We start from the raw sequence: 26,759 nt of genomic DNA, 5'->3' as shown, positions 1-26,759 counted from the left end.
GATGAGTTCAGCCAGCCCTGAAGTGCACGGTGAGCACTGGCTCTCACTAAGGAGGCACACCCCTGCTTGCTGGGAGAGGCTGTACTCATGTAGGTGAAGGAAAGCAATGCATGCATGCAGTTCTTTCTGTAGCTTTGTTATTGATTTAGGCAGTACTTGCCTCTAACAACTGCCTGGATGTTTAATGCTTGCAGTTGCAAACAGAATAACCCTCTTTCCACACAAAATTCACACCCTCCAGAAGACATACTGTCATTAAACTAGGAAGATTCTGTAAAAGTTGAATAAATCAATCTGCAAGTTACCTTCCTGTTTGAGTGGACCATCTCTCTAAATGTTATCCAATCACCTAGCTATTAATTCAGGGGTGAACTGAGCCTTAGGACTTCAGTCTCAAATAATATACTTCAGAATAACTACAGGCAAGGTGTGTATGTGAGTGTGTGTGCATATCAGTGCATTAATGGCTGTCTCTGTATATCTTTCAATTAAAAAACAGCTCATGTTCCACTCTTTGATGATTAATCTCAAATCTAAGAAATAAGCAACAGAACATGAGTTATTTTAAAGTAGAATAGATCAGTCTCATCCTTCATTTGGCCCAAATTCCATTAGTGACTCCTAGAACCACTACTTTAAGGACATTTTTTTTTTTTTTATATGTTCATTTAAGTATATTTCTTTGTCTTACCATTTCAGGCATCACTGAGGGTATTTGATTGTCCTTTCCTGAGCTGTTCAGAGAGCATCATTATCCTCTCCTATGATAATTCCCTGCTTAGCTGACTGTATCACCTTCAAAACTTTATTTGAGAACTTACCTAATTAGCCTTTGAACCACTAATTGGATATTATCTGCAGATCTCTTTGCTTTTTCTTGCACAGAAGGTTTTGTTCCTTTCATTATGGGAACACAGAAATTGCCATCCTGGGACAAAACAATGGGTCACATAGTCTCATATCCTCTCTCTTACCAGAGCAAAGACAAGACCTCTCAAGCAGGTGTTCAGCACCCCAAGCCTGCTCCTGTCATTATCTCTTCTGTAAGGCCTTCACTGAAATAAAAGGCACATAACACTTCCCCTTTGGCTGCAGGTGTGCATTGAACAGATGTCTTCATTGAAGTGTCCATGGTGACACTTTATTTTTTTTCCCTGAGAGATTACAGCTAATTCAGAACTTAATCGCATGTACAAATAGTGTAGATGTCATTGCCAAACAGCTTATATCTACTGATTTGGGTACTGTGCCCCTTAATGCTGCTAATTACAAGTCGGCTATGCGGGCATGCATCTTCTTGTGAAAGATGCAAATCTAAGTTCTGAACTTTTTCCCAGCCAAGATATCTTTTTTTGATTTCAATGCAAAACTTGCACTTTTTAGGCTTAAAAGAAAGCATAATTATTTTATCATAACAGCCTGATAAATTGTGCTTTATTTTAAAAAAGAACATCTCTCATATTTCTTCAAAGATAGACCATAAGAAAGGACAAATCATCCTCTTTGAAACATTTCAAAAGCTTGATTCCCAGTATTGCCAACCTTATCCATTTAAACTTTTTGAACTAGGCTCCAGAGACTCACAACCCACATAAAAAAACCCCCCAAGACTTTTAACAAGAATTCAACCATAAGACATGCTGAAATAGTGAGTGGATGGCCTTATTTATCCACCTTCAGATATTTAAAAGTCTGAGTTTTCCCTCTGAAAAGATAAAACTAAAGAGTAAGAGTCAAGGACAGCTCTTTATTTCAGTAATAAAATGAAGGGAAAGAAGAAAGAGGAGTACCCCTGGAACATTGATCCCCATAATTCAAGATGTGTGCAGACTGGAGAAGGTCCAAAGAAGGGCCATGAAGATCATCAAAGCACTGGAGAACTTCCTCTATGAAGGAAGACTGAAGGAGTTAGGCCTTTTCTCCATGGAGAACAGAAATACAAGTCAGGATCTCATAAAAGTCTTCCAGTATTAAAGGACAGACACAAAGAGGGCAGAGGCTCTCTCTTCACAAGGAGCCACCTGGAGAACATATGGGACAATAGGCAGAAGTTGCACCAGGAGAAGTTTCATCTTGACATAAAAAGGAAATTTTTACAGTGAGAAGACTCAGTCAATGGAACAACCTCGACAGAGATATGGTGCAGGCCCCATTGATGAAGGTTTTCAAGATGTGATTGCACAAGGTGCTAATTAACTCCATCTAGGCTCCCTTTCTCACATATTTCTGGACCAAATGATCTACTGGGGGTCCTTTCAGCATGGGCTTTTCTTGATTGATCCCAGAATTCTAGGAAACAGTAATGGAAAAGAGAGAAAAAATACAGAGGAAGAAAGAAAAAAAGGGGGGAAGAGCAACACTTTTTTCAAACAACAGCACAATGTGGAGCACTGCAACAGGCTCTACTCAGATAAATAAAGTCCTCCACAGTGCCTCCTCCATGCAAATGGTGAAATGACTGCTACCAGTGCTTGGGCTTAATTTGAACTCTGGATAAAATAAAATTTGAACACCTTCTGGTTGCCAGGGCTGAATAATTCCAGAGACCTTGATGTAGTTTCTGTAGGTCATTATGCTAATTTAAATTCACAATGCTTTCATCTCTGCTTTGAATGTAAAGTACCTCACACACATCTGTGCTGCATTTCCTTTTCTATGCTTTCAATAGGTAGTTTCAGTTATTTCCCTCTCAAGTACCTCACAATTCATTCTCTTCTTGACTACCATTTTGTTCTCAAAAGAATGCTGAGCTACCCTAGCTTAAGATTATAAAGAAGCTGCAGTACTAAATTTACTGACCTAAGTAACTAAAGTGGTACCTTTTGGCTTAAACTGAATTTTTTTCCATTTATGACGTGGGAAATGAAGTTAATACAAAATAAATTACTTTTATCCTAGGATAAAACTTTTCTATGTTTCAGCTGTCATTATCACTCCATGTGCATGTGTGCGTACTCTTGATCCCTAGCATATACAAAACTATATGATTTGATTTGACTAAAGGTCAATTCAGCTCAGCTGATCCACCAAGTGGGCAAAAAGTATCTTAACTGCTGAAACTTCAGCCAAAATACAAAACCTTTTGTATGTGGTCTTCTTCACTTCTCACACGCTCTTCTTATGCAATGTGCTTCTGCATAAAGTCATTCCTACACCAGTAGGAGAACATGAGACAGTGAGGGTTCTGATGATGGTGTTTCAGGTCGGTCATCCTGGGACCCAAATAACCCTGTCTAATCCTCAGTCCCCGTTGCAGTGTTCTGGTACAACAACATGAGAATCACTGTTCTCTCTAGCGTGGAAATCCTTGTGGAGCTTTATTTTCCCTGCCCCACTGGGCTGTGCTCATGGCCTTTAACTATGTCTGAACCATAAGACATGCTTCAAATTTTAAGTATGCGGCTTAAGCTAGCCTGAACACGAAATACAGTTCCATACACTCAATAACAGAAACGTAAGTCCCAAAAAACCTCCAGAGTAAAAGTATGTTGAAAATAGGGTAGAAAACTGGGCAGAGGAACAATCAGGTTTGGTTCTCAGAGCTCCTAAGAAACCACCCTTTCATTAACAGAATCCTGAAAAACAAGTGAAGAAATACCCTCAGGAGCCACATTTTTTTTTCAGAGAAGAGATGACAAATGTGAAGAAAACAGAATAAGAAAAATGGAGAAAAGCATGTCTGAGCTATTTGAACAGCCAAGAAAGAGAAATGGCATAGAGAAAGTCCAGTGAAAAAGGAATCGAAACCAAATGAAGGCTAGAAATTACCATTGCAGAAGTGAAGATTTGAAATAGCTTTCAATAAAACTTTATCTTTTATCTTCCCTTTCCCTTGCTTTCTTTTACTTTCACTCTTGCTTTTTTTTTTTATAACTTTCTTCTCCCTTTTCTTTTTTTACTTATATTTTTTCTCCAAATTCCTTTCTCACACCATTGCATTTCATAACACCATGTGTTGATTTCAGATACATATTCCTTCGCTACACTACTTACTGGTTCCCACACTGTGTTCCCAGTGAACAGTGAGATATTTCTCTATGAAGCCTAATGAGAAAACAAAAATGCAAAATGACATAATATTATGCTACTTGCAACCTCTTATGCCACTGAATAAGGACAGGCTAGGCATACAAATTATTTTTTAGAGGGCCCTTAAAAAAATGCTTATCTACTTTTTTCTTCCAACTGTTGGTTTTATCCATTTAGAGTAATTCCCCAGAGTACATATAGCAGTCATACATACCCAGCAAATAAACCAGCTTTGAAAACAGTCCCAGATACAATTTCCTATAAGCATTATTTGGATTGTCAAACCTTTCCCAATGAATTGTTTTCGAATACTCCACTTCCATGGACTAACAATGTCTTCCATCAGTTTTGGCTATACAAATAAAAGATGCCTACTTTCCCCACAACCAAAAACATAACTCTGTCATCATGATCACCTCACTTTGTGGAATTCCGTCAATAAGTAGATACATGTTTTCCATTACATTATTCTTTCAAGTACTGCAGTTGAACTAATGCCTTTAAAAGTTTTCATAAGCATTTGTTTCAATTCCTCAAAGAAAGCAAGCTATACTTTAATGCCTCTATTCTCAAATGGTCTCCATAGTAACATATATTACCTTAATTCTCATTATGAATAATTTTATTTACAATTTACAAAACTGCAGTCCTTAGAGGAGGTTTTTCGTTAAAATATACAGGTTAACAAAAATAGAATATATTTGGTCAACCGAACATCAGTGTTTTTTGAAGCTCTGTTATGCAAACAAGATTAACCCTTTATTTTTCAGTTTTGAAGAATATATTTTTCTGTAAGCACTCTAGCTTTAATTTTTACTTATGTGCGCAAAGTTTTGAGCAGAATTGTTTCAAAACCTACCATAATTTTTGAAGGAATGCTAAAGATTTTAAGATGGCTGCCACCTGTGTCATATGAAATACCTAACCATTTGGATGTTCCATTTTTTAAAACAACTAATAACACTAGAACACTATATGTACACGTGTGTGGTCCCAGCAACTAAAATTCCTCATGTTTTCTGATATTAGAATATAGGAAAACAATTTTGCTTAGGATAATCTGAATAGATTCAATTACAATTTACTTCAGAAGACTACATACTTTCCTACAGTTTTATGGTAGTCTTGCAAGAAAAAATTCCCACAATTGAAAGAATAATTTCTTGGTTTACTTCTGTGACATGAAACCATTGTGACTTTTCCCCTACTTAAAGGAAGAAAGAAGATGATGTGCACATGTCCTACAACTGCCTCACAGCAAGCTGGAAGGGAAAATTGCTGGAAACATGATAAAATGCAAAGACACATCTTGTGGGTCAGTCATGAGGCTAAATAATTTCATTTTAACACTTTAACAGAGGTAACTCAGATTTATGACATCCTTTGAAAAGGATATCGAAAAAACTCATTACAAAACCAGACGATAATGCAAGTCTCCTTGTATTCCTAAAACTGCAAGTCTCCTTGTATTCCTAAAACTTGGTTCCTAATTTGAGCAATATAACCCTCCCCCCCCAAAAAAAAAAAAAAAAAACAACCAAACAAAGACATCTGCAACAGACTACAAAATGTGCTTTAATTATGTCCCGGTCACATTAATGTTGAGTTGTTTTAAGGCCATATTTCAACTGACTGAAAACTTGAGAATCAATTAAAGGAATGAACACGTAGAAATGCCATGATGTTTAACATGCATCTATTCCACCACCATATGGAAAAACACCTTTCATGGAGTTTTGAGGGGCTGTACCCTCCTATCAACTATCTTTTGGTCTGCCTTGCCTTTCCCAGTACCAGTATTGCTCAAAGCTGGTATTCAGTGAACATGAAAGGAAATTCGTTTGTCTGCAGGAACCCAGGAAATGGTTCCTTTTTTCGTATGTTACTTACTGGAAGCAGAAGCTCCTTCCCTAACTCACCCCCATCTGCCCCTATTGTTCTTAAGTTATTTATAAATAAGGTGAGAAGTACTTCATCAAAGCACTTAATATTAGAGCTTACTTGCATGCAGAATACACAGTACTGAATGAGGTGCAGAAAACATTACTCAGTACAAAAAATATGCTATGGCAATTATGGTGTCATCCTCAGAATCTGACAAATTGCCTGATGTATGAAATGTTTAGACACTGGTGGCTTACTTGGGATTCAAGTGAGTGGCAATAAAATCACAGGGTCTCCAAGACAAGGTTTGAATTTTGATTTGATTGCAGAAATTTCTGGCAGGAAACTTTTCAAGCTGCAGTTGATTTCCTTAGCTAAAATTTGGCTTGTAAACAAAGAGAAGATTTTGCCATTTATTCCATTCCATATTTTTGGATTTCTGTGCCATCTCCCTGATGATAACTTCTCTTTTTTCTTCACTCACAAACTGCTCATTTCTGCAGTGGCACCTGGGATGGATGGCAGACTAACAAGAGAAACACAAATGCTAGAAGGAAAAAAAACCACAAAGCCTGTTGCAATGTAATGGTGCACAGCATTTCTTGTGTCTGGACATCTTTAAAGAGAACTCACACCCTCAACTGTAATTTTTACTCCAAGATGATTCATTTTTCTTTGAAACTATGAAACAGGCCAATCCATTGCTGTGGTTGTATATGGTGAACTTATTTCCTATTATAACTGCAATAAAATAGACAGAATTTGAAGCTGAACAGTGTGAAGAGTGCTCAGAGTCCATGCATGCCCCTCACATCAGTACTCAAGCACACCTAGGATGCTTACTTTTTCTACAATGTCCCTTAGTGATCCTGGAGCCATCTTTAGATGGGATTTATGGGATGCAAGGTAACTTCAGAACTTTCTTTCCCAAATCCTGTTCAAGAGCTTCTCAAACATTTTCCATTTTGAATCAAAGTAATAAACTATTTAGCACAGTATTAAACCAGTGAACTTAAGGACCTTGCTTAATTCTGCTAATGGGAATAACAATATGCACAAAGTACTCCCTGGAATGAGCCTTCTTGGAGTTGGACTTCATTGCAGAACCAAAATACTCTGTCACTAGTGAAAGATGACTTTCATTGTTGTTTTTTTGGTTTTTTTAATGAAATGTGAAGAGGAATCTTGTCTTAGTTTTAAGAGAGTAAACTGATATTCTGCCTAGGGATAAATATTCTTTCTCTTTTTGTTTATGGCATCTGAATGGAACTAAGAATCTGGTACTCAGGCAATCCACCATCCTCCTTTTTTTTTAAGTAGTTTTCCTCAAATTTCATGGTTTTAGTCACCTACTCCACATGAAGAGATAATAGGTTTTCATAGGGCAGAGGAACGATTAGCTTTTAGTTGAGTGGTAAAAGGACAAGAATCATCCTTTTGCATTTTTTAAATAGTAACTGCAAATTTAATTTGGGATGTGGTAGTTTTGATCTTTCTTCCTTACTTAGAAAATATATTAGGCAAAACAAAATGTTTGCATAGGCATCTAGAAATGTTCTTCACTCCCAAGAAATGTACACAAAAAATGCTAACAGTTAAAAAAAAAAAAAAATAACTATGGAGAATGCATCTCAGTCTGATCTATATGCAGCAATCCACTCTAGTCTCAATCCAGAAAACAATTAATTGTTGCATTATCTTATTGAAATCACTAAGACAGTGTTGGCTCTTACTGTTAGACTTCTATTAACATTTTATTGGCTCAGGGCCATTAAGAGTTTCTTTAATATGAACGTTTATGCCACCCAGTCACAAAAACCTGCCAGCATCATTGCAAGTACCACAATACCCACTGAGCAGTGACTGCCTTTGGTTCACTTAAACCGAAGAACATTCACAAAAATACTCACTAAAAGTAACAGAATTGCAAAACCCCCATCTGTTGCCAAACAAAAAATTGAGACAGGAAATTTACAAATGACAGCACTTTCGCACTGTCAACCAAAAAAACAAGCTCTGCCAGCCTGAGATGTGCAAGGAAGTCATCTTTTCAGTTGGACACTGAGGTGTCAAAATGATGGTCAAAAATTTTCTGCTAAATTCCAAGGAGAGAAGGATTTTCAAGCATGAGAGAAAAGCCTAAGTGTCACAAGCAATCAGGTTTCTCATGAACAGACAAAACATAGGCTTTACCTTACAGTTTTATCACACTTTCCTGTGCCTTTGGGATTATGTAATGTTAGCACAGTTTTATAAAAGACCCAGTGGGATGTTTGGTTCTTTTCATTTCACTGGGGAACCACAGTGCTGGAAGAGAGAATGTGATTAGTGGAAATTCATATCTTTATTCCTGTTGAGTGACCTGGGCTTTTTGCCTTAATGTGATTTTGAATTAATATCTTTCAGGGAGTGCAGACAGGAAATAAAGTCTTTTTCTGGATTAAAAGAATAGATATTAAAGATGAAATGAGGAAGAGCTGAATGACGATGTAGACTGGGAATATGCTAACAATCATGCTGTCCTTTTCTTCTTTTAGAAAGGTTACAAACAGGACAACATGAAAAATACTGGATGTGTTGAAGTAGAGCAATGAATAATGTTGTGACTTATCCTTCACAAGGTTAGTTCTCTCATGATATTTGAGAGCAAGGCATGTTTGGGGACATCCATAAAATGATTTAATGGTCTCAGTTCAATGAATCAGCTTCTTTTGTTTCACAAAAAAATACAGGTGCAGATTGCTGCAGACTTGAAGTTGTTGTGAAGTTGAATGACCAGCAGGTTATGGGTCATTAAGCTGCACTTTAGACATTGTGTTTTCCAAGTGTAGAAAAGAAACATCAAACCATGACTAGATACATGTGTTAGCAAATGTGGTGACACTGACTCTACAGAAACTTTTGTGGATAAGCAAATGGCTTCATCTTATACTGCTGTCAGTCTAACACTCTTTCAGAAGTGGTACATTTCACTCAGGGAATGTTAGCAGAAAGCTGACTCAATCTGTAACCTTAAATGATGCAATTCAGTTCCAGTGAGGGAGAAAAGAATGCTCCTGAGTAACAACACAAGGGATTTTGAGAAACAAACGCCACGCTGCAGCCCTACCTGAGTGCTGCCCTCCAGACCTGATGCCAGTAGGTACTAATGGGAATTTCTAAAGCACCAGTCCAGTGCACTATCCATCACAGCAAAACACAACTTCTTCACTGCAGCTGACAGAAAGCGAAAAAAAGTGTGCTTTCCAACCCACATCCTTCCAGATTTCCTAAATTATAGCAATTTCAGACACCCTGTAGATATTTTCTGGAACACAAGTCCCACCAGGTTTGTACAAGTTCTTTCACGGACTGCTAAGCACGTTTTTCTGGCACCTATTCCAGGTGACATTGCCAAATGGGAGCCCTGTTATTTCATGTACCGCCTGCAACTATCTCACAAGGTACATGGTAACCCATGCACTGCACCTTGCTTCCCAAAGGGTGTTATTCACAGTTATAAAGTTTCTTCCTGAGAGATTATATTTCAACCAGAGTATCAATTCCTAACTGTTGAGTTATTTAAAACTATAATCCTCCATGGCTGACAAACATACAGGTGTTAATCTTAATAAGGATTGATCACATGGTTAATTATCAGTTGCAACTTTACTATGTCATGTATTACAGTAACAGCAATACCAGCCATTTTATTTTGTGATTCTCTCCTGAAATTACTAATACCATAAGTTAATGATTTGATAAAGTTCGGATTGCTGATATAATCAGAACACAGCTGGTCTCGTAATGATTGCTATAGAGATGTCTGTAAGTAGACTATCTAATTAAGTATTAGCATATCTATTGCAATATCCATCATTATGCTCTAATGCTGTCCTTCCCAAATACCCATTTTGGGACTCCTTGTTAATATAATTTGCTCTGGACCTCACCTGCAAAATGAAATATATTGACACTTACCTAGCAGGAATCCCAGTGGAGAATTTGCAGGTTCTCCTGGTACCACCACATGGGGAAAAACTGGCAGTAGGCTAACTGGACAGCAGGGGCTCCACTGCAGGTGCTCCCACTGATGCCTTGACAGCCAGGAGCCTTCAGCAATCATTCAGCAATTGTGGGTCAGTTCCTCCAAAATCAGGCTCATTTTTATTCAACAGCTTTTTATGTTTTACATTTGGGTAAAACGCTGATGACTTTGGGTTCTTCCTCTTTGAGTTTTAGAATCTCTGGGTCTTAGAGCAGCCACAATTTGTGGTTTGGGGTTATTTCCTCCTCACCTCCCCCCATTAACTACAAAGGTTAAAAACATATTCTCAGGTGAAAGCTAGTATTCTGACACATAGGTCAACAAACAGTGGATTTTTAGAAAACACACCAAGGTCATAAAAGGGCACACAGAGGAGTAAAATATAATTCAGATCACTACAGGAACAAAAATATCAACAAATATTTTTTCAAATACATTAATGGCAAAAGGCAATGTAGAAATAACATCAGGCCAATACAGGATGAGGTGTCCTTGCAAATAGGGACAGAGGCAAGGCAGAGGTGTTTAGGGTGTTCTACGCCTCCATGTTCACACTGATGACAGAGGCAGGTCTCAGTGCTCTGAGCTGGATGACCATGACTGCAAGAAAGATAAACTCTCAGCTGTTCCTGAACTTATGTGGTATTTACTGCTCCAGCTGGATCCCTAAAAACCTATGGGGTCTGATGGGATTCATTGGAGAATCCTCAAAGAGCTGGCTGATATTGCAAAGTCTTTCTTGATGATTTTTGAGCAGTCTTGGGAATCCAGAGAGGTCCCAGCTGACTGGAAGCTGGTGAATGTTGTCCCAGTTTTCAAGAAGGGTAAGAAGGAGGACCCTGGAAACTACAAGTGAGATGTGAGTCCCACTTCAGTGCCCAGTAAAATCATGCTCACAGGCACAAAGGGTTACCATGAATGGGGTGACATCGGACTGGTGACCTGTCACTAGTCTGTCACTAGTGGGGTTCCTCAGGGCTCCATCTTAGGCCCCATGCTCTTCAACATATTGAGTAATGACCTGGGTGCAGGACTGGAAGGGATACTAAGCAAGTTTTCTGATGACACTAAACTAGGAGGAGCTATTAAATCCCTCCCGCCCCCAGGAGCGGGCACTCAGCCATGGCTGTTGATGGAAGAGCTCAGGGCAGTGTGAGCCGTGACCATGGCAGGGTTCCTGGACAATTTCCGCTGGCTGGAGTGCGAGTGCATCGACTGGAGCGAGTGCTGCAACGCTGTCACCTCCATCATGGCCGGGGTGCTGTTTCACAGGCTGGTGGATCATGATCGACATTGCTGTGGTTTATCCCAAGCTGGAGCAGCTGAACCATGCCTTCCACACCTGTGGGGTCTTCTCCATGCTGGCCTTCTTCATGACAAATGCTGTATCAAATGCACAGGTGAGAGGAGACAGCTACAGTGATGGATGCTTAGGAAGAACAGGGGCTTGGATCTGGCTCTTCATCGGCTTCATGTTGATGTTTGGATCACTCATTGGTTCCATGTGGATCCTCTCTGGAGCATACGTTACACAGAACACTAACGTGTACCCTGATTTAGCAGTGTTTTTCCAGAATGCATTAATATTTTTCAGCACTCTGATCTACAAGTTTGGGAGAACAGAAGAACTGTGGGGCTGAGCTCACTCCTGGTCTGGTCCATAGTTGCCATGTGGTTCTTGTATGTAGATAAATTCACAGTCCTTTGTTCTTGGTTTGCTTCCCAAACTGTTGGAACTGAGACAATTCCAGGCTCTGTCCGAAGCTCCTCTTTTCCCAGGACACACTTGTGAATATGTACATAGGACTGCGTATATTTCAAAGAGAATGGCAGGCTGCCAGGCTTTCCTTCTGGAATCTCCAGGCTTTCTCCTTCAAATCCATGGCTTTCCATCAGTTTCATCTTCCAAACCTTCACCTGTGTCCGAGGCTTCAGTGAACAATTAGTGAGCAAACAGGACAGAGGCCACCCCTGGACCAGGGGCAGAATGCAGCACCTGCCCTTGTTAGACTTCATGTGGTTGGCAATTGCCCAGTTCTCTGATTTTTCGAGGTCTCTCTGCAGGGATATCAGGAAGAGGTTTTTCATCTAGAGGATGGCTGAGCACTGTAACAAGGAAATATTCAGAGCATCAAGTCTGTCTGATTTCAAGATGCATTTGGACAATACTCTAAGGCACATGGTGTGATTCCTGGGGTGTCCTGCCCAGGGCCAGGAGCTGGACTCAATGATCCTGATGGATCCCTTCCAAAGCAGCATGTTCTGTGATTCTATGAAATAATGATGGGACAAACTAAGGCAGAAAGGACCTGTATACAGGAATGGCATGGCACTCTGCCCTGAGATTTTCTGGAGACAAAGCACATGACAGCCTCAAACATACTATCTCACATGAAAAGAGTTTTCAAGTGGAAAGAAGTTCAAGTTTTATAGTGATTTAATAAAGTAATATCTTGGAAATTTGGTTCTTGACTAAATAAAAAATGGCACACCAGTCTCTAGGACAAGAGCCACCATGCGCATCTCAAAATATTTAAGCTTTAGAAGACTGAAGTCCTTAGAGGAGTGTTACACCCTAATTGAAACAGGAAGATTGGTTATTCAAGCTGTAAGTAAGCATAGCCCATCCATAACCAATGGCACAGGGTCTGGATGAAACCCCTAGTTTCCATGAAAAGTGTAATTGGATAGTGTCACTATTGGAGACATTTAGGCACCATGTGATATATGAATCATAGGTTCTACCATACAAAAGTGATACAAAACACTGAAGACTTGAATTTCCCCTTTCCAACAGTAACCTTTGCTGGATTAGAGAAAGCATTTGCATTTTTTATCTTAATTCTTCTTCCTTTTCTATAGTTTTTCTGCCTAACTGCTTTACCAGGTTGGTTGTCACCAAGGATTTAAAAAACATACTCAGAGGCTTACAGGCAGAATCTGTCGACAACTGTCATTGATATGTATGAGCAACCTATATGCAGAGAATAAGAGATAAGATAAAGAAGGTGTTTAGTGCCTTGGAAATGCAGAGTAAGCAAGGCCAGAAATAACGAGGTACTCTCTGAAGCTAAAGATAGGAGAGCATCATGGCTACGTTCCGAACAAGGAAGACGCTAAACAGGGGAGAATACAACAGATGCAAGGCTATTTTGCTTTGTTTTATTTTAAACAGAGACTTTGTCTTTGCAGAGTTTCTTAAAATTTGGTGAGAGAGCATATTAAGATTTGATATGAAAAGACATTCCCTGCCTAATTCACATTCTCTGCCTTCTGATTTACCACCCAAATGGCCTGGTTTATCTGCATTTTCTTGCATGTTAAATAATGAATATAGTAAGTGTTTAGCAATACAAAATAGCATTAAAACCCTGGAGATTGGTGAATAATGCATTAGGAAATGTAATTTCATTAGTACTATGTTTCCTTTTTATTACATAACATGCTCAATAACTGGATGAAGAATAGAAGAGTGTGTGACTTCCTTTCTTACTAATACAGTGAGCAGAATTAGGGGAAAAGCTACAGAAAAATAACTTACTCTTTCTGCAATTAAAATGACTGTTCTTCTTGCATCACAAGAATCTCTTACAGTGAGAGTGCTTAGCCAACTCAAAGCTAACTCCCCAGCTAGCAACTCAAAGTGTCAAATTAAGCAAAAGAGAATCTTTGTAAATCATCTGTAAGAAATCATTGAGAAAACTACACTGGGACAATTTAAAAAGGATTCTCTATTTACAGGAACAGCACTAAGTTCAAAAAACATTACACTTATGCAAAAAGCTATAAAAATGAATTCAGAAAGATGAAGCAATAATGGATTGCATGGATGATCTGAGGAAGAAATTTTTTTGTCAGAAGTTCCACAATTGGATAGGTGCATTAGGCAATATTTTCTTTGGAAGCATAAGGTGTAAACCACCTAGAATGAAGGAGAAGAGCAATTTTAAAGCTTCATTTGTCCATATAGGCAAGAAGTCAGTTCTGAGTCACACTCCAAATACATAATCTTGGAAAAATTTCACATGCCAAAATGCATAGTATCTGTCATCAAGCACTCACAGAAAAGAATTTTATCATAATTCCATATATTTTTACCTTCATCTGTCTCAAACTTTGGTTTAGCATCTATCATTGTAGCATCTGAGATATTTGGGTCCAATGTACCCAGCATCCAACCATCTTATCCTGCTGACAGAACGCCTTCCAACTGAAAAAAAGAGTTCATATTTATGATACATCTTAGAAGGATGAAAAAGAAAATCTGGGTCTAAAAGATTTATTGCACTGGATTTCTTTTAGTATTTTATACAGACGGGAGACTTTTAAAGAATTCTCCTTTGCAGAATTTTCACTCAAATTGATTTTGCAAAGAGCCACAAATTTAATTTTAAAGGTCCTCTAGCTTCTTCCATTGCATATAATCTGTTTTGGTGAGTTTTTTGTTTTGTTTTGTTTTTTTTGGGGGGGGGGGGGGGTGTGTTTGTTTGGGGTTTTTTTTTCCTGCTTTTGGGTTTCTTTCCATTCTCCAAGGAAAGCTTGGCTTGAGAAGACATTAGGTAAAAAAATGTGTAGGTACAAAAATGAAATGTGTAGGTATTAGCAGAAAAACCATCTTTTCCAACCATAGTCAGGTGACATCTGAGTACTCTTAAAAGTTAACATAGAGTTATGGTGGCCGATATACTGCAAATCCTTTCATATTAGGAACTGAATCTGTGTGTAAAGGAACTACAAAACTAAGATTCAGCTTTGGGTTTCAGACATTCAGCTTAAAATGTCTTACCACCTATGTGTCTGCAAGTGAAATCTGTCCAAGCTCCCATAACAGCCAGAGAAGGATCTAGTCAACAGAGCTGCTGGAGGCTGCAGACATACTGAGATCAAACTAAAACAGACACTGACACCTGCCCAGCTGAATGGCTGCCGCAGTCCTTTGACCGCAGAGTAGAATGGGACAGTTTGCTTGCATGCTCTGTGCCTCCAGGACAGACACTTCATGTTAGGGAGAACTAAATTCCTTTGTCTTTCACTTATGGTGATGTGGCAATCTGGCTGCATTTGATGTGCTCTTTGACATCTCAACAATCCCTGGCAACGCAACACCTTCTCCTGAGTTTTTTACTTAGTGAGAAGGTGGAATGTTCAACAAGAAAGTCTAAATGTTGTATTTTCCACTTACGCCCATTAGAATGTTCATTGTAAGTCCGTACTGGACATTTACATGACTTACATCTGTACCTGTGTATTTGTATCAGGACCAGACTGTCTCCCTGTACTAACATTCTAATATAAACTATTCTGTCTTCATCAAACATCAGTTTTTTTCACAAGTCAAGGATGCAAAGGATGAAAACTACTATGCAAATAATGTTTACTGAGAGGGAAACCAGGGCCAGATACTCTACCAATAACTGTCACTGCATACAATATACAGATGTTTCCATCTGCTTTGTTACTTCTAGCTAAATTTGTATTATTTAGGATATTACAAGTCCAGCATGGATATGATTTCTAATAACAAGACACAGGTGTTCCCTTTAATTCCCTCTTTCACTATTTGCTTGACAACACACTTTACTTCAGCTGTTGGCTGTAATTGCTGTGGGCAGCCTAATGCTATAAAGCAAACATAATGCATAAATTGTATTTTGAATCTGCTAAAGCAAACAGCCTTTTAAAGTGTGCCATTTAAATAAAATAAATTTAAAATAAAATAAATTTAAATAAAAATATAATTTAAAAAAGTATTTCACATTTTCTCTCTTTTTTTTATTATGTAAATTGAAACCGGAACACAAAATTCGTATTTTATCTGACTGACAGTAGTTTGACTGCTATATAATGAAACACTGCACTTTTCTAATATTATTATTATTTTGAAGCCAAGCTGAAGAAGCAGTTCAAGACCCTTCCTGACTACCCCTATCTCTGGAGATTTGTCAGTTATTTAAATACAGAGATAAAATAGAGACATTAACTAAAGCCAAGAGGGCAAATGGTCTCTGAGATCTGAACTACATCTCAAAAAAAAAAGGAAATAAACCATATAGGAAGTAGAAATACTGATTTATTTTTTCTTTCTGAAGAGATTAACAGAAGCCTTTCTGTTCACAGCAAAGTAATTCATAGCCTGTTCCCATTACTCTCTTCCATGCAGCTCATTTACTCCACAGTCGTTCCTCCCACAATCTTACTGAACAAATTGCTTGCAACAAATTGGCTGACAAACTACAATTGCCCCATTTACAAATAACAGTGTTATATTCCATAATTTGGGGAAGACTTTGCCTAAAGTGAGCCAAAAATTCAATATAAGGGATATAATTAGGAGGAAAATAAATGGTTTCTTCTAATTCTTTGACCTGAGAATTTTAGATACGGCTAGAAATGATAGTAGTCTTCTTTTAAAGAGTCAATAAAAATGAGAAAGAAGAGAAAAACTAACCAGAGAAGTTGCTGAAAAACTGTCTGGGAAGTTGACAGTAAAACCATCATTCCTGAGAGTATAATAAAGGTTCAGTTGTGGAGGTACAGAGCAGAGCCAAATCTCACACTGTTTAAAGAAAAAATAAACTTCAGTTCATGTCCTTCTCAGAATTGCTTGCCTCCTTTCCTCTACATTTTTGAACCATTACCACACTCAAACCAGATCTCAAACACAGCTGTACGGAGACAGCTCTGCTTCTATGAGGCAGTCCACCCTTGGAGAGCCAAAGCCACAGTTTCTTCCTGGTGTAAACCAAAGGTCACCTCTAGCAAATACAAGCATTTCCTGAGGCTTGGCTTTGGTTAATCATGATGGATAAAATTTAAATATGCCCTTTTATCACACAAAAAGGATCAGAAGATATCATAATCATAGGACAAGGCTCATTTTCAGCTGTAAAAATGGAAGAAATGTGAGCTTCATGGTTAAATGTGCAAGGAGTGCTATTTCCTCCTGCGATAGCTCCACGTATTTGAAAAAGAATACTTTTTCACATTTCCAAGATTTTGTCAGGGGTTTTAGCAGCTGAGAGGAAGCTGAAGGGGGTTTACCCCTCATGCGCCAACAAAGGAAGCCAGAGGTCAATGCTACAAGCCTTCGGGAAGACAGCAATCCCCGCTGAGACACACAAAAGGAAGGGGCAGAGCCCCTCACCCAAGGGAGTCTTCCTTCTGTTGCTGGAATGAAGGCACAAAGGCAAAGAAGAAAGAGAGGGGATTCTCTGTCTGTGTTCCACACAGGTTTATTCCAGTGAAGGACAGGGACAAAGAGCCAAATTTTTGACAGGGACCAGGGAGCTTATATGAGTACAGAGTAGGCGGGAAAAGGGATCTCAGCCAATGGCATAGGGACAGGTAGGTGGGGTTGACAGCAAGGAAACCAATGGGAACAACACATGGGAAGGACTCAGGGACGGATCCAATGGGGCGTCAAGGAACAAAGAACTTTCTAGAACTGATACATATTAAAGAGGGGAAATGAACATACATAACCTCATACATAAAACAGGGAGGGGAGAATATTAACCCATTGAGAGAAAACATGCAAAAGACACAAGGGAATAATGGGTTCTCACCATGACTAAAAGTTTTGTATGTAACTTGGGTTGCTGACCACCACAGCTGCTTGGATGAGTTTTCCTCAGGAGACAGAGTGGCTGGAGCCACTTGCACTGCCACAATTTTATTCAAGGGACTACTGCATTTAAGAAGGTAATAATAAATTCTCAGGTATCATAATATCTGACATGAGGTCTGAGATATCCCCTAAATACCTTATATGAAACCATTTCCTGGCAAAAACGGTAATACTGCTATTAACTAGCACTGACTCTATAGAAAGCGCCATTAAAGGGAGATCATCAAGTTAAAATTGAATCAGTTTCAAGAGATGAGTTAAAAGTAGTTCCAAGGACTGCATCTGCTCATTAATTACCCTGGCAATGGGCCTGATTTAGAGGAGAACTTTACAGAAATGTTTTTTTTCAAAGCATGCAAATAAATATAATTTTTCTCAGCTTTTTTATGCTTTCATTTGGAGCCAGGTTTTAAAATAAATCTGGATTGAGGACAGGTAGTAAAAAGAGAAAGACACAAAAATTTTCCCCTTGAGAATGATTTTTCTCTTTGTTTTGAACAAGATCCCTACAACTAAAGGTGACACTGTGTAACTGGGGAAACCCACTATATATGAAATGCTGTCACACGCGCTAAATAAACAGAACAACAGGTGAAATATTCCAATCTCTATTACCTTATACCTATCATATCTTAATGTATGCCTTTAAACAGTAAAAATACTTTGATCTGCAGGTGAGATTTCAAGTTGATAATGTCCTCTTATAAAAACCATGTTTAAATCTATTAATATATCAAGCAGTCATATCAATAAGACAGTACTTCCACCTATTTAATTACACTGTTAAACCTTTGATAGTTATACAAACAGTCTTAACACATGTGTATGTTTGTAAATAATGCACACACATGCACATGGAAAAACATCTGCAGTAAAGTCCATGAGGATTGGTTATTTGGTTGCCAACAGCTACCATTCCTGAATCCCTTATCAAATGCTTCAGGGGTGTCCTGGCTTTGGCAGGTGACCAGAACAACATGAGCCTGCACATTAGTGCACTTGCACTTATACACTTCACCTCATCCCCTCCCCAGGAAACTATGCTTGGAGCCACCCTCATTATTCCTCAGAAAAACCTCCCGTGAGACCGTGTTTCCCCAAACTTGTGTTTTCAGCTAGAGCTCCTTACTTTATTTTTGTCAGTCACTGACTCCTCTGTGTAATCTTTGATACCCTACTGTGGGTTCTCTTTATTTATGTTATTCCATGAAGTGTGAAGAATTCATTGTTTTCCAGGAGATCATGTTCCTACCCAGCTGTGTTTTTATTTTCATTAAAACTGAGGGAGAGTCTCCAGCTGCAGGGGAAGATGAAAAATAAATCAAGTAATAATATTCCAGCAGAAATGTATCTTGGAGGTCCCATTCCACCTATGCGGTGGCCACAGCAGTGTAACTTCAGATCCTGTGGCAGTTTTTACTAGCTACGTCCCAATATCCTCTGCTGGAAATAATTTTCAGGCTTATTTCGTGGGTCCAGTGCTGCTTTTGCTTGATCCCAGTTCTTTTGCATGTAATGTTTCACAGACTTGAAATTAGTACTGTTCTGCAGAAGCTTCTCAAGAGAAGATTTAAAACACTTCTAAGCACTTGCCACATCATGTTTCCTGGCTTTATGTGATTCGGTGTAAACCAGAGCTAAACACAGCAGGCTGGGTTTCCCCAGCTAGTGTCAGTCATGTCAGGTCCTTTAAAATCAGTGGATCCAGGCTCATTTGTTTCTGCACCCAGCCTTTACTGATAGAGAAAAATGGTGGGTTTATGAATATGCAAAATATGTAAATGAATAAGCTTGTTTTCCTAATTTTGATGCCACATGAGCACTGACTACAAAGACAGCTGGGGTTAGTGTTCCAGATGTCATAGCACACAATCCAATCAACAAGTAAAATAGATAAAGTTTGCAAAAAATTATTTCAAAGTTGGTGAGATCCCCCTCCAGATTGTGGAAGCCTGGCATTGAGTGAGTAGAAAAATGAGTGACAATACACATATGTTGAAAGAAACCATCACTGGAATTGTTTATTGTCCATTGTGGACATAAACCTTGCAGACTCAAAAATTATTTTCCCTTTACTCTTCACTGGCACATGCCCTCACCATGTCACCCAATTCAGAGAACTGAAAGGCTGGGACTGGAAGAATTAATTACTGCCCACCACAGGAGAAGATCGAGCTCTAGGAACCTAAAAGTATGTAAGTCAATGGGTCCTGATGAGATGCATCTAAGGATCCTGAGGGAACTTGTAATGAAGTTGCTAAGCCACTAGCCATCACATTTGAGAAGTCAGGGCATGCTGGTGAAGTTCCCCTGGCTGGAAAGGGGGAAATATAGCCCTACTTTTTTAAAGGAAAAAGTACAGGCCAATCAGTTTCAACTCTGTGCCTGGCAAGTTCAAGGAGCAGAACCGTCTGGAAACTATGGTAAGGCACAAGGAAAACAGAGAGGCGACAGGTTGGTGACAGCCAGCATGGCTTCACTAAGGGCAAATGGTGTTCAACAAATTTCAATGACAGTGTTACAGCACTGGTGGATAATGGAAGAGTGACTGATGCTGTCCACCTGGACTTATGTAAAGCATTTGACATTGCTCTGCACAACATCCTTTTCTCTAAAGTAGAGAGACAAGGATTTGATGGATGGACCTCTCGGTGGATAAGGAAGTGTCTGGATGGTCACAGTCAGAATTGTGGTCAATGACTGGATGCCTAGGTGGAGACCAGTGAGGAGTGGTGTGCCTCAGGGGTCAGTACTGGGAACAGCGCTTGGGAACAGCGCTGTTGAACATGATCAGTGATACAGACAGTGGGACTGAGGGCACCCTCAGCAAGGTTTGCAGATGACACCAAGCTGTGTGGTGTGGTTCATACTCCAGGGGGAAGGAATGCCATTCAGAAAGTTCTTGGCAGCCTTGACACTTGGACTCAGCATTGATAGGGGGACACATGGACAGGTGAATTTCAAGAGTGAAGGTGAACTTCACTCATGAAGTTCAACAAGGCCAAATGTAAGGAGCTGGGTTGGGGCAATCCCAAACGTGGATACAGGCTGGGTGATGAGTAGATTGAGAGCAGCTCATCAGAGAAGGACCTGGGGATGGTGGATAAAAAACTGAGTATGACTCAGCAATGTGTGCTCACAGCCCAGAAAGAAAATCAGCCCCATGGCTGCATCAAAAGAATAGTGACCAGCAGGTCGAGGGAGGATATAATCTCACTCTGCTTTTGTGAGACTCCATCTGGAGTACTGCATCCAGCTCTGGGGTTGTCAGCCTAAGAAAGACTTGTTGCAGTGAGTCCAGAGTAGGTCCATGGAGATGATCAGAGGTCTGGAGCACCTCTCCTACAAAGACAGGCTGACAGAGTTGGGGTTGTTCAGCCTGGAGAAGAGAAAGCTCCCGGAAGACCTTAAAGCAGCCTTCTAGTACCTAAAGGGGGGGCTACAGGAAAGATGGGGAGGGGCTCTTTATGAGGGGGTATAGTGATAGGACAAGGAGTAATGATTTTAAATTAAAAGAGGGCAGACTTAGATTGGATTTTAGGAAGAACTTCTTTACTGTGAGGGTGGTGAGGTACTGGAATAGGTTGCCCAGAGAAGTTGTGGATGAAAGTGTTCAAGGCCAAGTTGGATGGGGTTTTGAGCAACCTAGTCTAGTGGAAGGTGTCATCTAGCTCAACTTCCCTGCAACGAGTAGAGGCATCTTCAAGCAAACCAGGCTGCTCAGAGCCTCATCCAGCCTGAACTTAAAATGTTTCCAGGGATGAGGCATCTACCACCTCTCTGGGCAACCTGTTCCAGCATTTCACCACCCACATAATAAAAAATTCCTTCATTCTGTCTACTCTGAACCTACCCTCCTTTAGTTTTAAACCATCATGCCTTGTCCTATCTCTACAGCCCCTACTAAAAAGTTTCACCCAATCTTTTTTAGAACCTCCCTTTAAATACCAAAAAGCCTCAATAAAGTCTCCTCAGAGCCTTGTCATTTCCAGGCTGAAAGAACACAACTCTCTCTCAGTCTTTCATCTTAGGAGAGGTGCTCCATCTCTCTGATTATTTGCGTAAGTTCCTTTCATAATTTCCTTGTGTATCTTTTCTTACTAGAAGGTTTGTTTTAACAGAATTGTAATGACCATGATGTATTTCCCATTCTGCAAATAAAGTATCACATTCTGCCATTCCTGTTGAGGCAATCTGTTTTGCAAGTAGCATTAATAATATAACAAATAATCATATAATTTTACTATAATAATTTACTGTTCTTCATGAAAAAAAAAGAAAGACAAGCAGACTCAATTTGCTCCTGATTTTCATCCTTTCTGATGAGTTGCATTTTGAACTGCATGAAAGTAGTGGACAAAGACATTATTTATCAATCAGGCAGTCCCACTGACCTTAAAGTGGAAGAAAGCAAGCATGTTATAACTCCAAGTGCAACCCACTCGCTTAATAGAGAAAGAGGCTATACACAGAGCAGCTTCCCCAGGACACATGATTTCCTCCCGCTACTTTAATAGAGGTAAAGTGGGACAAACAATGTTAACTGCCACCTCCAGCAGAAATAGATGTTTTGTAGGAGGAAGGAATAACAGGATAGCAATACTACATTAGCTGCCCTTTCTCCTTGTGCAGAAAGGCAAAAAATGATAAAGTGAGACCAAAAGTGTTTCACACTGATGCTGTAAAAATAGTTTTATCTTGAAGTTAAGTAATATTATCTTCAGTATTCTTCTGACTGAAATGAAACAGCTTCAATTCTGTTAACCTTAAAAAAAGCACCAGACAGGAACCTGTAAATAGCACAGTGGTTTTCAACACAGGATAACTACGAAGAATAGTCCCTCTCTAAACACTTGTACAAAATGATCAGTGAGGTCAGTAGGATTAGTTTCTGGAAAGTGGATCTATTTATTGCCAATTGACCAGATGAAATCCAGAGGAGTGAAGTCCACAGTTTATCTATGGATAATAGCAATTCCTTCTGATTTCTTTACCAACCTTGACAACCTATAGAGCATGAGGAGAGTGCATCTGGAGCACAGAATAGTGATACTGATGTGAACTCTGAACTGGTTTCTGGTGTTTGAAACGAAGAGCAGAATCCAGCACTTGAGAGTGAGGTTAATGCTTGAGAAGCCCACAAGAAAGGAATTAAAATAGTCAAATTTCTCTAAGTGAAAATATGTGTAGACAACAGAAAAATAGTAATATCCATAGTTTGGAAAGTGATTAGGGAAACATTGACTTCAAGAGGATGTTGATAGTATAGAAACCGGAAGAACAGAAATCAGAGAATTTGTTACTGACTTTAGGATGCCCCACTTGTCATAAAGGCCACTCTGATATTTAATTGGATAAATGTATTAATGTCCAATTACCAGATGGAAAGAAACAAACAGGAGAGAGGGCATAAAGTCTTAATTAAAGAGGGGTGGTATCATAGCAGAAAGGAAACAGAGGAAAGGGCAAGAAAACACTCCAGGAACATAAATTAATTCTGTGTCAAGGGACATTATATTGGAAAAATAATGCTTTTAATACAGCTTATTCACAGTGTGAAAGATACTTTCCAAACTACTCTCCAGTTGCAAACAGAGTGTTTGCAGTCAAGGGCAAGAGACAATACAGTGGCAGAGAAAATAACAGAGGCTGGGGGTACAGCTAATGAAATGGGTAAGGAAAAGGATATTCTCAGAGGATTCAATGTCTAAGAAAATTCACATGAGAGGATACAAACATGCAAAAGAGGAAGGAGGTGGTGGTTACAAGAAAATAATTGTTAGAAGTGAGAAATGCCCTGGTTGATAACTAAAGGCTATCTCACCGTTGCAGTGTTATAATTTAGATAACTATTTATATATATGTATAATTTTATGGTATTTACCACAGTATAATATATTTACAGTGGGCATAGCTTGGGTTTAGATCCTAATTTGTTGCGTGCATACCATTTGATTGCTAGGAACTTAAGCATCTGTTTTGAAATGTGTGGAGACAACAAGGCAAACGTGCCACCCAGTCAAGTTCTGATACATAGAGTGGATGCAAAGTCTCAGCTGTCATCTGACCTCAGCTCTCATCGGTCTTTTCCAAACAGAGCAGAGGACATGGCTCCAGGAGCATTTCCGTTCATGGGAGACAACTGCTAACTGCCTCTTTAATCTGGGACTCCTGTGTAAAGAAAAAGGTCTCTCAGGCACAGAGCAGAAGAGTGGAAGAGTGTCATCAGGCTCCTGTCCTGGATGGGAGCTACTTCTACAGCACCCAGGCTGATACCTCAGCCTCATCGTGCAAAGGTTTTGTTCCCACACTGCTCCTGAGAACTAACCAGCCACAAACCCAAATGCTTTAACAGAGCCATCTGGAAACAGAAAACTATGCAGGTCTGAGCTGAAAAGTGACAGTTACTAATGCGTGCCACAACCCAGAGAATCTGCTGCCATCTGCCTTCCTGCTGACTTTGGATGCATTTCCACCTGGTAGGGCCATAGCCCACAGCTGAACCTTTGCTGAAAAGCAGGATGTAAACAGAGCCACATATTAGGATAATGAAACAAAATTAGTGCTCCTGTCCAGAGACAGCTTGAGAGTGAAGGGTCCCAAGGTTATATAGGAAAGTTCAGCCTGAACCTCATTAAAGACCACTGCAACCACATCCTGCAGTATTAAAGGTTACCTAATACTGTTTCCATGTCCTATGGTGGACAAGATGACAACACATGCAGTTCTGCTTTTTAAGGTGCTGGTGTTGAAAATAAGCCCCCACAAGCTCTGAGAATAGTACAGGCTACAATTTTAAGCTTTATTAATATGTTTGGAGGGATTTACTTCAAATCAGCCACTGTCTGTCTCTTCCCTGCATTAACATTTATTTCATTAGCACTCTTTTTCAAACTTACAAATGCAGAAGAAAATAAACAAATATGTAACAATCATAAATGTTTCTGAAATTACATTATCTGAGTACTTTAAGATAGTTACCTATTTGCCTTTCTTCCTACCTTGTTTCTGTGTAGATTACTTAAGAAACACCCTATAAAGAACAACTGGTCTTTTACTTTGATAATATTTAATGACATTTCAAATACTTCTTTTAAGTGCATTGAAGAGTAACTGTTTTGAAGCCAACTGCATATTTTTCAATAATTTCAACCTTTTATTCTCTTTTATAATGAGCAGAGAACATAAAATTATGTTTGGTGTTGCACCTAGAGCATTCACAAAAGCTTTAGAAGTCTGCACACAAGTGATTATTGAGTATTTCCAAATATATGATAATTCAGTGTCTACAGTCTCCCACAGAGCCCTGTCTCTGTCTTGCTCTCAACTTAAAAAAAAATCCCTGCTGTTTCTCAGCAAACAATACAAACATTGCAAATTTTTTATTATGCACCTTTTGTGCTAAAAAGGATAAGCAGAGAGACAAAGTTTTACATGCTTCCTACTCAGAGGCAAATGCAACAAGATGTTCAACTTGATACAGCATCACACATTCCAGTATGGATTACATTTACTTTTAATAAACTAGATGATCTTTAATGTCCCTTCCAACTGAAACCATTCTGTGGTTCTATGTATTTGCAAATGCCATTTACATAAGTCATTTTAGTACTCTATGCAAGCTCTTTAATAACAAATGCCTTCTTCAAATCTCCTGTATCATTACTGGTGCAAAAATAAGTGACCTGGTTTTCTGAAGTATCAAGGATGGCGTCATTTATTTAAATGCTCATAAGGACTTTTAGGCATACATTTAGGTTGATGTTTGTTTAAACCTTAGTGTCATAAATTCAAATTATTTTTGTAATCTGACATTCATAAATAAAAAATTGTTCCTCTGATTCAAATATCTGTGTTTGACTAGTCGCCGATGCTAAATGCATATTCAAAATACCTTTTAAGCTAATCTGCCTTCCATGGAGACATCTTTCTAGATCAGTTGATTCCATAATCATTCTACCCTTTTAACCCCAGCACACAGCTTGTGCACCTAACATGGCAAGAACTGACCCACTGAACAAGAAATATGTATACTTCAGATAGAACAGGGGTTTCTCAAGTATCAACATGATTTTTCCAACAAAAAAAAAAGTTTTAACCAGCCCCCTTGAAGGGGGGAGGAATTTGAATAAAGACATTTCCTACTTGGCTAAATTGTTGGAAATGTTTAACTGTACTGAAAGAGGAGTTTTTGTTCTTTCTTTTCATTCGAGCAAAGGTTATATCAAAATCAAAAAGTTTTTATTGTTCTAATGCTTTCTTTAAGAATACAGTACACTTTCCAAAATTGTGTATGCTTTGAAACTCCCAGCAGGCTGCATACATCCAGGTTATACTCTGCGGTACAGCTCCACAGCTCCTGTTCAGTAAACAGGAAGGCCCTACATCTTATCACAGTCTTACCCTGGAGATGAGGTCTTGGAGATTATGTCCTCCATGATCTAAAGAACTATTTTACATTATGAAATTAAAAGCAATAGGAAGGGATTTTTTTATTTCATGGGCCATGGGCACAGCTGTTAAAACCCACTTAGCCTGGATGGAATACAATATCCCTGAATTAGAAACAACATGAGGCATAGGCTTTGGTTGAAGAGGTTTGTCCTGGTATAGGTACGCAGACAAAGCAAGATGGATATTTGTACCTTCATACAGAGTTTGTGAAACAAAAATCTGCATTTGTATAGTACCCAGAACATACAGTCTGTAGTCTAAGACTGAGGTCTTACATATGTTATAAAACTACAGATTATCAGTATTAATAGAGTTGAGAGAGTTGGGATTGTTCAGACAGGAGAAGGCTGTGGGAAGATCTTAGGGCAGCCCTCCAGTACTTAGAGGGGGCTTACAAGAACTATTTAGAGGCACTTTATATCCAGGCAAGTAGTGATAAGACAAGGGGGAATGGCTTTAAACTGAATGGAAGTAGGGCTATATTAGATATAAGGAAGAAATTCTTTATTGTGAGGGTTATGAGGAACAGGTTGCCCAGAGAAGCTCTGGATGCCCCATGCCTGGAAGTGTTCAAGGCCAGGCTGGATGGGGCTTTGAGCACCTAGGTATTAGTAGAAGGTGTCCTTGACTACGGGAGGGGTGTTGGAAGTACATCACCTTTAAGGTCCCTCTCAACCCAAGACATTATATGCTTCTATGATTAATAATAATATCAGGCAGTCTATACAGCTTACATAC

At 39.1% G+C, this 26,759-nt stretch overlaps 2 protein-coding genes across 2 annotated transcripts in view; one reads left to right on the top strand and one right to left on the bottom strand.

Annotated features, from left to right (window-relative positions):
* The window catches only part of GPC6 (glypican 6), a 752,623-nt gene that overhangs the window by 289,912 nt on the left and 435,952 nt on the right, over positions 1-26,759 (bottom strand). The gene's annotated exons all lie outside the window — the stretch shown is intronic.
* Positions 11,048-11,764, top strand: LOC125322165 (transmembrane protein 50B-like). The gene is given in 2 exon segments (XM_048295773.1): positions 11,048-11,203; positions 11,205-11,764. Coding segments are annotated over 2 exon segments (474 nt in total). The 5' UTR covers positions 11,048-11,105; the 3' UTR covers positions 11,581-11,764.

The sequence above is a fragment of the Corvus hawaiiensis genome, chromosome 2 (assembly GCF_020740725.1).
Source record: "Corvus hawaiiensis isolate bCorHaw1 chromosome 2, bCorHaw1.pri.cur, whole genome shotgun sequence".
In the NCBI taxonomy this organism is placed as follows: Eukaryota; Metazoa; Chordata; class Aves; order Passeriformes; family Corvidae; genus Corvus; species Corvus hawaiiensis.
This window is presented reverse-complemented; position numbering and strand designations above follow the sequence as displayed.